This window comes from Seriola aureovittata, chromosome 14, assembly GCF_021018895.1.
Source record: "Seriola aureovittata isolate HTS-2021-v1 ecotype China chromosome 14, ASM2101889v1, whole genome shotgun sequence".
In the NCBI taxonomy this organism is placed as follows: Eukaryota; Metazoa; Chordata; class Actinopteri; order Carangiformes; family Carangidae; genus Seriola; species Seriola aureovittata.
In genome coordinates, this window is record NC_079377.1 from 4,987,752 (window position 1) to 5,000,703 (window position 12,952).

At 42.9% G+C, this 12,952-nt stretch overlaps 1 protein-coding gene across 8 annotated transcripts in view; it reads left to right on the forward strand.

The window, feature by feature from the left end:
* cpeb3 (cytoplasmic polyadenylation element binding protein 3) overlaps positions 1-12,952 on the forward strand; it is a 43,751-nt gene that overhangs the window by 24,127 nt on the left and 6,672 nt on the right. For 6 of the 8 annotated variants that reach the window (XM_056395512.1, XM_056395515.1, XM_056395513.1 and 3 more), the window contains 5 exons: positions 69-92; positions 2,247-2,414; positions 3,703-3,792; positions 12,201-12,319; positions 12,615-12,729. In XM_056395512.1, the coding sequence (XP_056251487.1) occupies positions 69-92; positions 2,247-2,414; positions 3,703-3,792; positions 12,201-12,319; positions 12,615-12,729 (516 nt within the window). The remainder of the gene's footprint in view (positions 1-68; positions 93-2,246; positions 2,415-3,702; positions 3,793-12,200; positions 12,320-12,614; positions 12,730-12,952) is intronic. The other 2 variants (XM_056395508.1, XM_056395511.1) reach the window with 1 other exon arrangement.

Below are 12,952 nucleotides of genomic sequence, written 5' to 3' on the forward strand. Positions count from 1 at the left end.
TGTCTGTCCCTGTGTCTCTCTCCTCCCCCTCCCCCCTCCCCCCCCACCCCCACTATGCTGACAAGCAGCCCGGAGCTATGGCCGCAGAAGAGGTAACGTGTGGCATTTTCTCTGGGGTTCTGCTTGCCATGCCGGCCGTGTCTCTCTCCGAGGCTGAGGGGGGTCTTATAGTGTGGTGTCACTATCTGCTTTTCATCTGTGCTGTGATTGAATGAAATTATATTAATTTCGACACACCGTTTTCCGTGTTGTGCATTTAATCAAAGATGGGACGAGGGTCCACCAAATCTGTCCATATGAATTTTGTTTTGCTTGATGGTGAGAGGGAGAAAAACAGTCTGCCAATTTCCTTTTTTCTCCATTCTGAGTCAGTGTTCTACCTCTTATATTTATATGAACAACAGTGCAAAGTAGGGATGTTGTATTGCAAATGCATCCTGGTACAACATGGATGCACCCCCCTTTTTTTCCAGAGTCAACTGCAATGTAATTCTTCCACCAAATTAAACACTAAATCTTCTGAAATGTTAAAGCATTTTTGGTTGCAGTGCTTCCAAATTGAACTTTCACGAAGGAGTACGCTGACTCAGAAGTGATTCATCATCTGGATGGCAAAGATGGGTGCTTCCAACATGGCTCATCTCTGATTTGTTGTGCTTCTTAACTAATTGTGTCTTTCTTTAGCAAGGGGGAAGGCTGCTGTGTGACATTTGTAAGATCAATGAAATATCGGGCCCGGGGTTATATGTTTTAATTGTAGTACGGCGCAGTGAACAATGTCTGAATCAAATTGAGGAGTATTTCTTACAATGTGACAATTTAATTTTTTACCACATTTCTCAAAAGGTCAAATCTCGACCCTGCTAAACAAAGAGAGACAAATGTGGTTGTACTTTGTAGAACATACTTGGACATTCAACATCACAATCAGAAAATACACTGGAATATTAAGACCAGAGGAAACCTCCCAGTGTTTTGTCTAGACTTCCACAGGCTCAATGTGTCCGACTGGGAGGCTTTTACTATAACCACTGTCATTACCGGCTGATCCACTTTATGTCCAAATTATGTGGGTACCTGGACATTACACACACATGTGATTGTTGAACATCTTATTTTAAACACATGGGTATTAATATGCTGCTTTAACATCACCATCCACTCCTGTGGGAACGCTTTCAACATGAATTTGGAACCTGGGAAACATTTTATGTTCATGGGTGTCTCATACTTTTGGCTACATTATGGGTTTTTTTGTGTTTGTAGTTTTTTCATATTGGTTCCCTTTTTTTCAAATATAACATGATAGAATCATATTATCTGTGGGAAAAGATAAGAGACTTTTCAGTTTGCAGTTGCAGCTGTGGCCTTTACACCTCTGCACCAAATGAAGATGTGATCACCTGGGAATTTTTATAGTGTTAATAATCTATTGCATGGTATTGAGAGATTTCCTGATTTAATCTGATCACGTTTTATTACGCCTCAGTGCCGGCAACATCTGTGGCCGGAGGCATTATGTTTTCAGGTACGGACCGAGTATCTGAAAACATAATGTATGTACATACAGTACTTCCTCTTCTCCTGAACGTAATGTCTCAGTTATGCCCTGAGAGAATTTCTTCCAATTGCAGAAACATTCACTTGGACTCAAAGATGAAGTGATTAGAATTCTAAGGTCAAGGTCACTGTGACCTCATAAAATACGTTTTTGGCCATAACAACAATTAATCCACTAATTATGATGCAATTTAACACAGATGTCTAACAGGATAAAATGACAAGTGATAACATTTTATATCCAAAAGGACAAAGGTCAACTTCACTGTGACATCATAGTGTTCTGCAAAAAACACATCCGGCCATTACTCAACGCTGTAACTCAGGAAGGGAAGATTGTGACCATGTTTCCTGTAACTTGACAGGTTGGCGGAGGCGAGGAGATAATTCTAGCTTAGCATATTTATAAAATGAGAGTCAGACTAGATGTGTTTAGAGGTTAAAGAAAGGCAGATAATCATTCACATTGTTGAAAAACTGAGTTTAGTCAGAATTGTGATTGTAACCTCAATATCCAAACTGATTTTGCTACGTTAATGTTTTCCAGATGTGTTTAATTCACTCCATCTCTCACACCCTCCCTCCCTTCTTACTTCACACTCTTGTACCTCTCTGTCCCCCCCCCCCCCCCCGTTGTCCCTGTCTGTCCTCCTGGTGTCCGTCTTTCTCTTTTCCTGTCCTCCCAGGTCGTTCCTGTCTTTTTCCCTTTGAAGATGGTTTCCTCGACGACGGCCATGGTGACCCCTCCTTGACCCCGGGCCTGAACTCGCCAACCCGCTGTCAGAACGGGGAGAGGATGGAGCGCTACTCCAGGAAGGTCTTCGTCGGAGGCCTTCCCCCTGACATTGATGAAGGTAAACAAAAGGACACACAGCTGGAAGCTTCTCGGCACAATCTCTGCCCACTAACAGTTACACAGAATTATTTGAGGCCGGTTTAAGAGCACTTTGACACTCCTTGTTAAGGATAATACATTTACACTCTATTTAGCCATGGTAAAACTCTGTGGAAAAGCCGGGGTTTGCTGTATAGTTTGAAAGTTTTACAGCAATGACTCAGACTTTTGACAGTTAAAGGAGTAGTTTGACATTATGCTTGTTTGCTTTCTTGCCAGGAGTTAGCTGAGCATAGCAGAAAAACTGGAAATGAATGGAAACTGCCCCCAGCCAAAATATAGTCTGGCACATCACCTTGCTGTTTTTATGATACTATGGTTTTTGTATGGATTAAAACAAGATATAATGTTGTTACCGTCATACACAGCCAGGTTAGCTGCTCCCCCTGTTTCCAGTCTTTGTGCTAAACTAACCAGTTGCCTGTGGTAGACTCATATTATCACAAAGTTATGAGATCTTGTCATCAAACTCTCAAAAAAGTAAGATAATAAGTCGGTTTTCCAAAATGTTGAAGAATTATTTTAAGGTCACCTTGACAATTCTTGTTGGGGGAAGAATTTTATTCAGAATTTAGCCACTGTGAACTTATATTAGACAGTTTTAGTTTTGTTGTGGAGTTTAAAACCTTTACACTAATGAGTCTTAACCAATAACCACATTTTTGGCAATTTATCAGAGTAAAAATATTATTTAGTGACCAGACCAGAGCCATAATCATTTCTGATTTTACATGTACAGTATAGGCCTCAGAGAAATGCCAATAAAAACAAAAATATATTTAAAAAGTCACCTGCAATGTTTTAGTCTAATGTCTGCGGCCAGTTATGTTATAGACCTGTAATTGTTTCCACCAGCTCTGGAGCATGTCACAGAGTCTAAGGTTAATATGGAATGTTTACTTTCATATGCGTCTACACCGGTGAACAAGCACATGAATGGATGCACAATACGTGCCCTTAGCCGGCTGAAAAATTCATGAGTTTCCACAGCACGAGTCGGCCCAGTTCAGACTGGATGTGCTCGGCCCGTGTTCCTGTTTAATGCAGTGGCTACTACTGCAGCAGGAACATGGCAAAAAATAGAAACCGTGCCTGTCTCAGCACCAGCTGCGGCTCCGCATAGAGTCCTTCATATGCATATTGCATGAACAGACATGAATGTTATCTTATCATGTCGTGAACGAATCATTCATGTCAGGGTTTTTTTTTTTTTTTTTTTTTTTTTTCTGTTCTCTTCATTTTTACAGATGAAATCACCAACAGTTTCCGTCGCTACGGGCACCTGGTGGTCGACTGGCCCCACAAAGCTGAGAGCAAATCCTACTTCCCACCTAAAGGTAACAACCGTTTCTCACAGCATTATCTGTGTTTTCCCATTAGATCAAAGTCTACACTAATAAATATCGCATCGGGTGCGTCGCCATGGTAGAGTTTTATAAAGAATCATATTACCCAGAATTCGTGGCTCATGCTGGGCAAGCACGGCGGTGTCTGTTTATCTGAGAAACCCCCTGTGGTCACCTCACAGAAGGACTCACACCGTGTATAATGACTCCATAACTTGCCACCAGGAGTTTTGACCCAAGAAGTGTTTGCGTGAGTGAGTACCTGAGGAGTGGTGAAAGTTTTTTCCACTTTTTTGTGCAGCCTCTCGGGTGTCGTTTTTTGGGCAGGTGATCGGAGCAGCACCACCCTCTTCCAAAGCCCCTGCATCACTCCCTCCGGCCCAGGAGCTGCCGTGTGTCATATTAGGGAAGCTATTATAGACGCTCTGGAAATAACTGACATTCCATAGGCAGATGGTAATATGCTACATCTGGAGGACCTGCGAAAATCTCTGCCAGTTTCTCCCCCACTCTCAATTTTCAACATCCCCTTTTTTTTCTTTTTTTTTAGCTTGGGAGGATTATTTTGAATAGGCTTGGCTCTACTAATATCCAAAGCCAAGAGGAAAAATGCAGCATCCTTTTAGGGGAATGAATGAGCTTACGGTGGCTGGAGGACGCCGCCATGTAAGGGGAGGAGACGTGGGACTAGTGATTTGTGTAGAATTCATCTCTCACTCTCATTTAAACCCCCCCCCCCCACTCCAAAACTCCAAGGGAAACTGCTAAAATATCCTGTTTATATCACTCTCTCCATATTAACTGGCAACGGAGCTTGGACAGACGCCCGGTGACAGAGTTCTTAGCGCTAATAGCTTCAGGGTTGAGAGCAAGTGCATATCTGCATGTGTATGGGAGTGCGTCCTCCTGTTGTGTGGACCTTGTAACGGCTGATTTACAAATGTGGGATTCACATCAAGAGGTCAGCGGCCTCTCCTCGCGTTAAACGTCCTTCCAAGCTTGACCGAATGGAAGATAGTTGTCACTTTCCGTCCTGCTTCACATTTAACTGCTGGCAGTGTGCGTCTGGACAGTTATGAAAGTGTTTTGGTTTATAGATGACTCATATTGTGGCTCAGTCCGACTTCAGGGACAGGGTAAGACTCATTTGGTGCTCGGAGAGGACTGGAGGAAGTAGGAGCTAGCTGCGCTCTTTGCTCGTATTTTTCAATACATTTTTTTCCATCCAATTCTATTATTTACGTGTGACTTATTATCAGGCATCATCTGTCCGCAACTTTTCTATGTCTTTGAGCAAGAGGTTAGCAATGTTTCCTTAAAGTTAAAATTTCATGATATTGATTTCATGATATATACTACATTTGAGAAAGAGCAAGGGAGGGTCTTTTAACCTTTTCGCATTACAGTTTTATATTTTCTTTCACTCATCCTTTGAAAGATTCAGTGTTACATTAAATCAAATGGTTACATCAAATAGTCACATTAATAACGCTAATGTTGCTCATTTAGCGACTGGTTATTTGTGGCTGGAACATGACGCTCCATTTTGTTATGGTTGCCATAAATTTGGCAATTGGTAATTACACTTCTAATGTGCAATTTGGTGTCTAGAGAACATATCAAGGTTTACATAGGAGTATACTGTCTTAAATTCTTACTGCACATTTAGTTATGAATTAGACACATGAAATGTGTAAAATATGGGACCTTTAATGTCATCATATTAAAGCTCAACAGCACTAAAAGGAGAGAGAATATTACACTTGTATTTACTAGCTGGCCTGCTGGATGTGTAAATAGGTAATCGCTTTCTAACACATTCGTCGTCATATCACCTTCATGAGGAGACAATATGTCAATGTTGTGTGACCAAAACTGAGCGAATACAGCTTTAAATTATACCAGTGTTATCTTAAACAGCACTGTATGACGACTGTGCTCACACCCTCTCCTGTTGCCCACTGTCATTAGCTGTTGTTAGCAATAAGCTTGAAATGATAGGGAGCTATTTCTGTCTGTAATTGGGGAGAGAAGGAGGAGGAGGCGATGCTGTCTGTGCGCAGGAGCCCGAGCGCTGGGAGCTATAAACTGCTACAAATGCTAACGCTCACGTCAGACTGCAGTAACACTGTGTCACACTCGTCTTACGGCTTCAAAAGGTTACAACTGAAGTTTGCTTTTTGACTGCAGCCAGTCATCATTTTTTTTTAATTTTTTTTTTATAATGTCATGAGGTCTGTACATTCAAAACAAGAAGCCTGTGTTTTCTCTCTTTGCCATGTAACGTGGATGGAGCAGGGTTTGAAGAGTGGCAGCAGGGAAGTGCTGAGGGGGCAACAGTTGCAGTGTGACATCCTGCTGCGTTTCTCAGGCCTCAGTTTATCTTTTCACCCTCTTGTTGGATTATATCCAGTGAGTGACTTCTTCAAATTGAGATGATTAGCGATGCTTGGTTTCACCCCCTTCCTCTACACTATGACTGACTACTCTTCAATTGCTCCTAAGCCTCTGGGTCCGCATTTGTTTTGAGGAGAGCAGATGCTTGTGTCTCCCTCCATCCATCCTGCCAAGTCCTCCAAGTCTTCTTCCTCCTCTCCTCCTCTCCCCTCATCGTGTGAGCTGCTGTCAGCAGTCGGTGTGTTTACGTTTTGTGGCAGAGTTACAGCCCTCTGCAGATTTCTTCCTCCCTCCCTACTCTCTCGGGATGTATAGTATACATGGAGGTTTGGCTTTCACGGAAAACTGCCTGCAGACTTTTGGAGCTGACCTAAGTTTTCTGCAGGTTTGCTGTCTTGTTTGTTCCCATGTTTTTCTGATATGTTTCTCACTGGGGCTGACCTGTGTGGAATAAATCTGGAGTCGTTTGCTGAGCATGAAAAGATAAGCCTGGATTTAAATGTCACTATTAAAGCCAGAGAGATGCGACCGTGCTCGCTCAGTTTATCTAGTCATCATGGATTGGATTTCTGCAAAGTCAGCATAACTTTCAGTCGATGAGGTAATGGAGAGAAGAGGATATCAAAGTGGAGCTTTGATACAGCAGTGGAGAGATGTTTATTTCTTGGAACAGATGTTGTCACCATCAGCTAGCTCCAATTACCAACTGAATACTACATTTCTTTTTTTCACATTATGAGAACAACAGGCAAAGAACATACAAGTAACAAACAAACTAAAGACGAAAGGAGAGAAGAGAGGTCTTGAGATGATCAGCAAGTCTGGGCAAATTTGCCAAATTTAAAACCAAATATTGCATGTTACATACAATAATTATGAAAGATCTGTGTCATTGGCTAAATAAACTCACTGTTCTTCCCATTGTTTTTCTCCCAGTTCCTTTGGAGTTACATGGAGTAAGTCATCTGTTCTAGAAGAATATTGATAAGATATTAGCATTTTCTGCAGGTTTCGTCTTGAGCTCTGATTTATTGTATTTGATTTTCATGGTAGGAATAGTTAAACATTTTCATAAATGCACTCATCTGCCGTCTTGCAGAGAGTTAGACGAGACGATTGATTTCACTCTGGTGTCCGAGCAACCGCCAGCAGCTGTTAGCTTAGCTTAGCCTAGCATAGGGTCTGGAAACGGGGGGAGACAGCTACAGCTCTGTCCAAAGGAAACTAAATCTGACCACCAGCACCTATTCAACTCACTAGTTAACAAGTTATATCTCATTGAATCCGTACAGGAACTGAAGTGTGAAGATGACATGTTGTGGTTAGTTGAAAAGATTGATACCACTCATGCCCATATGCTAAAGAGAGGACATGGTTAGGTTATCTTAGCACTAGCCCTCAGCCAAGAAATAGTCCAGCACATAACCCAGATTTAATTTATAAGGGCGCTCACAAGTGATTATTAGTGATCTTTAGAGGTGTTGGTTGCCAGATTTTGTAACTTCTGGCAGTTTCCCCCACTTCCATTCTCTGTGAACATACAGATATGAGAGTGGTCTCAAAACTATTCCATTACTACCTGTCTACCATTTACACCAGTAAAGCACAGCCTCATACTAATTTTAGGTAGCAGTTTGTGGTTAAGTGGTAACAATTAGTGAGTTAATGTGTCTGTCTTTACAGTAATTGTCATCAGGTTGTTGTTGAGGTAAACGTTTCTCTCCCCATGAGTCAAACTGTTGGCCTCGGCTACAGGAAAAGACTCGGGCCTGCATGAGGTCATCGGTTTTTTGCCTGCAGGACCCACGAGGTGCTCTGCCTATCGTTTGCCCGTAAACACTCGCTCTTTTAGGATGGAAAATGCTGCGGATGTACGTATTCTCACCCTCCCCGGACAGTGCTGGGAGCTCAGCAGCAAAGCCCCTATAAATCTCAGGCACGAGCCACTGCAGATCTGCGCTCTCCTCCCGTGGTGTAAGCCTCTGCACTGCGCAAGGCTGATGGAAAAAGAGACAGATCCAAGCACCGTTCAGACTAAATATCAGAGCGCTAAAGTGGCATAGTGCCCTATGGAATCTGGTCCAGTCTGCTTTAATGGGAGGTTTTATGCTTTTTTTTTTTTTTTTTAATTTTTTATATAACACACGCCTGTAACCTGGGATCTTGGCAAGCACCCTGTTACAAAGTGATGTATAAAATTTTAAGCATCTTATTCCACTTAAACTGAACTGTAATACAGTCCATTTGCATGAATAATGACACCACCGGAGCTTTTTATGATTGTAAAATTCTTGAAGTTTTCTTTTTTTTTTATCACTGATCTCTATTTAGAAAATTAAATTTGCCTCAACTGTAAATTTGATATTGCCGTGACAGGTTTGAATGACGTAATAGAAGCTAACACAGCACCATTACAGTACGGTCAGTGTGATATTGAGTGTAGGACATGGAGATGATCGTGTGGTCTGGTCAGGTCTGTCGCATCAGTTTTTTAACTTTCTAACAGTAGCAGCTCTGCGTCTGTCTCTGCCTTTATATCCCCCTGACTCCCCCTGCCCTCCCCATCCCCTCCCATGTATTTATGTATTTTCGACCTCTCTGTTTGTAAAGCAGTCATTCATGCTCCCCTTCCCTTCCCACCTTTTTCTCACTTTTTTCCCCCCTCTCTCTTTCCACGTGTCTCACTCCTCTCCCCCTCCTTCTTCTCTCTCTCTCCCCCTCTCTCTCTCTCTCTCTGCCCCTCTCCTGCCCTGGGTCATGGAACACGCTGTTCCCTCCTTCAGACTGTATGAGCTGCTGGCTAGCTCTGCCTTTTCATGCCGTTTGTGTGTGTGACTGTGTGACTGTGTGACTGTGACTGTGTTTGTGTGTGTGTGTGTGCGTGTGTGTGCAAGACTGCAGTTGTTCTCTGTTGTTTCTCTGAGGCGGGATGTCAGTGTTAAACCACATGATTTCTCCCAATGACAAACCCTCTTTATGTAACCCAGCAACATAGAGACAGGGGTCCTATGTCGGGTGATGACGAGGCGCGTGGAGGAAGATGACGATGCACAAAATCCTCTTTATGTCCAGTCTAATTGTGCATTTCTTGGGGCCGGTCCAGAGAGGAGTCAGCTCTCTGGTCGCCCAGAGAGACAGAGATTAGTTGGTCACTTAAAGCAGCTGACTGTGATTAGCTTTGCATTGAGAATATTTAGTTTTGCCCGCAGTGGAACAGCTTGTTAGTTGTTGTGAGAAAAAACATTAAAGCCCCACTGAGGTTGTTAGTCTGTTACTTGACTCTACAGGGCTCATCACAAGAACCACTAAAAACGTTTAATTAGTAAAAGCCTCTGTGGATACTTTGCATAAGACTAGATGCTACAATCCCCTTACACTGAGTATGTTAATGTCTTAGCATGGAGCAAAGTATTATATTGATCCAAAAGGGACACGTGGAGGATTATGGTGCCTATGTTACTTTGTGTTTCAGTCCTTGTGAGGACACGCACGCCTCCTTATGCACCTGCTTCTCCGTACTCACCGCCTTCTCTGCTCTTACTATCATTGTTACAACACCATTTTTTTCTCTTGATGGCATATTTCTGTTCATATTCCTCTTCCTATTCCCCATTCCTATTCCTATTTATGTTCCTGTTGCTGTTCCTATTTAACACCTTTTGAGTAAGTTAATTATGACAAGGATTTTTCATTTGAGGCTGTATATGTTTTTTTTAATTCTCAATTTCAATGATTTAGCTAAAGTCATGTTATTGGAGTGGTAACGCTGGTCAGCAACAAGGTGATTTATCTTGACAGAATTATGACTTTGTAGAATCAATATCTGTTTCAGACGGCTGAATGTGGGGCACACAGAGAGACTGTGGGCTGTCTAATGTTCTCTCTCTTATCTCTCTTCATTTTATGGTTGCAACGACCCAAGGTTTTTAGTATCCATTTATCTTAAATTTATTTTCTTGTTTCACAGATTAATCGTTTTTCGTTTTTTCAGAAAATGTAAGAATATAGTGAAAAAACCCAAATGACATGATATGATTACATGGTCATATTGCCTTATTTCTTCAACCAACAGTTTACTGTCATGTATGAAGTAGACGAGCAGTGAATCCTCACATTTACAAAGCTTTAACCAGCAAATGTTTGGAGCTCTCTGCTTGAAAAATAACTGAAACAGTTTTACGTTCGGTGGATGCCATGAAGATGCTGCCGTTAGATCGTATTTCTAATCTGTGCACATACATGGTTTTCTTACACGTCGGTCTCTTCATATAATAATGCTGAAGCTTTGTGCATCATATGGTGATCTACAGAAATGTCTGCACATATAGATGCAAATGTCAGAAATTGTCATCGCTGCTCTAGTCAGGTCGCCAAGTCATTGTGACAGGGTACGTCACAGGCATCAGAACACACATCACACACACACACACGCAGTCTAGACCAGACAAAAGCCATCTCTCAGGGCAGCAGCTGTCTGAGTCCTCATGAGGACACACACACACACTCTTGCGTACGCACCTGCTTTTATCCGCTCCACCTTTGATGCTCTCGCTCTTCTTTCTTGTACTGCTTTTATTCACCCCCGCTCTCCCTCCCCTCTACAGCAGCACACCCTTCCTCCCTCATTGCCCTGACACACACACACACACACACTCAGACGTATCCACATACCACAGTTGACTGGGTCTGTCGAGTCAGGCTTTTTCCTTTTTTTCTCCTCCTTTCTCCTCATCTCATCTGCAGCAGCTCCACTCAGGAATGTTAAAAACATGACAGTTGCACATTCTTCTTTGCCGATTTTCACTCACGCATCTGTTGACATAAGCGTGTGTGTCTGCATTTGTGTGTGTGTGTGTTAATGCGACAGTTTCTGAAAACCGGAACACACATGGCTTCTGTAGTCGTCTCGAGAGACACTACAAACGGAGTAATTGGAAGTTGGAGACGGAGTGTACTCCAGTAGAAACAATTCATTTTGTGTGTGTGTGTGTGTGTGTGTGTGTGTGTGTGTGTGTGTGTGTGTGTGTGTATGTGATCGTGTGCACTTGTGCATACCTACCAATCCCGCTTGCACCGCTCAGACAGCAGCTCATATTCCCCTGACTCATGGGTGCCACAGGTGGTGCTGGGCTTCTGCTAACGTAATCAGAGCAATGCAGTAATAATTTAGGAGCCATTCAGAGGTGGCTGCGTGCACCCGGTGTCTGCGGCTTTTCTGACAGCATCGCAGATACATTCACATTGATCTTTTGGCTGTCAGAGAGTGGATTTGAGCTCTCGACTCTTGTATTTTCATCCTCTCTCAGTGTGCTGTGTTCATTTTGTTCAGCCCATAAATCAGAGCGCCGTTGCTCACCGACCCCTGTAGCAGCGTGTGATAGATGTTCCCCTATTGAGCCGGTTCTCTGTCCCTCCCAAAACGGCTTAATAGCTCTGACCTTGGATAAGGTCTTTGCTCTCGATGCTAAATAATTCAATAGTACAGAGTGACTGTCTGAATTACTCTTTCTTTCTGCCTTGAGACACCACCAAACTCTCTCCACCTGACCCACCTTTCAGGGCAGATCTGCAGTGTGTTAGGCTGATCAATTTTGCATGGTTCCTTTAGGAGCGGGGCACTCTCAGCCATTTAATCTGAGGCAGCGCGAGCAGCAAGCTGCCGGCTGCAGAGCGTCTTATGGAAACAGAGCGAGGCGAGCGAGGACAGACGAACAGGTCACAAGGTCGTTTGCCTGTGTGGAGACCAAGTTGTCTGAAACTACAAATAACAAGGGGGAAAAAATTGTGAGGCTCAGTCATGGGATTGTGACTCGTATAATGTAGACACTGTAAAAAAAGAAGAAAAAAATACTCATGTCTATGTATTCTTGTCCAGAAGGCAGAGTTTAAAGTGTCATAGTCACAAGGTTATGACTGTTAAATGCAGCAGATGTAGTTTCTGTTGGTGAGCATCTGCTTTTTTTTTTTCTTTTCTTAAGATCCATGTTTGTTCTTCTTTCCAGGCTACGCCTTCCTGCTCTTCCAGGAAGAGACCTCTGTTCAAGCTTTGATTGACGCCTGCATCGAGGAGGACGGCAAGCTCTACCTGTGTGTGTCCAGTCCCACCATCAAAGACAAACCGGTGAGTCGCAGACATTCATTATTTTTTATTATTGATCTATTTTTGTTTCAGCTGCAATTGCAATGACAATTTCATTATGTTTTATATGATAAAACCGGTAGATTTATGTTGTGACATGTCCACCTTTCCCCCCCATCTGTCCTAAACTTTTATTCGGACCCAGAATTTTGTGCGGTCATGAATGATTGGCTGTTCGGTCATAAACTGAAGTATGGGACAAAGTGAATTGTATAAGGATTGCTAAAACATTTACAGGAAGTTTAATTACTGCATTTCTTCCTTCTTTCATACCCAGGTCCAGATCCGTCCCTGGAACCTGAGCGACAGTGACTTTGTCATGGACGGCTCCCAGCCTCTTGACCCCCGCAAGACCATCTTTGTAGGGGGAGTGCCACGGCCTCTGCGTGCAGGTAACTGACTACTTTGAATGGACTATGTTTTTTTGTTTTTTGTTTTTTGTTTTTTTTTGAGGTCCCCCAAAAGCCTCTAAATTGGATTCCTAACATCGACTGGCATGGAGCGCAGAGCCTGGAGGCCGTAATGAAAAGTTCTCCCTGTGAGAAAGCAATCCTCTACTTGGGTTTCCAGGACGCCGGCCAAGTGGTCGTCATGTTAAGAATTCATGGTGTAATG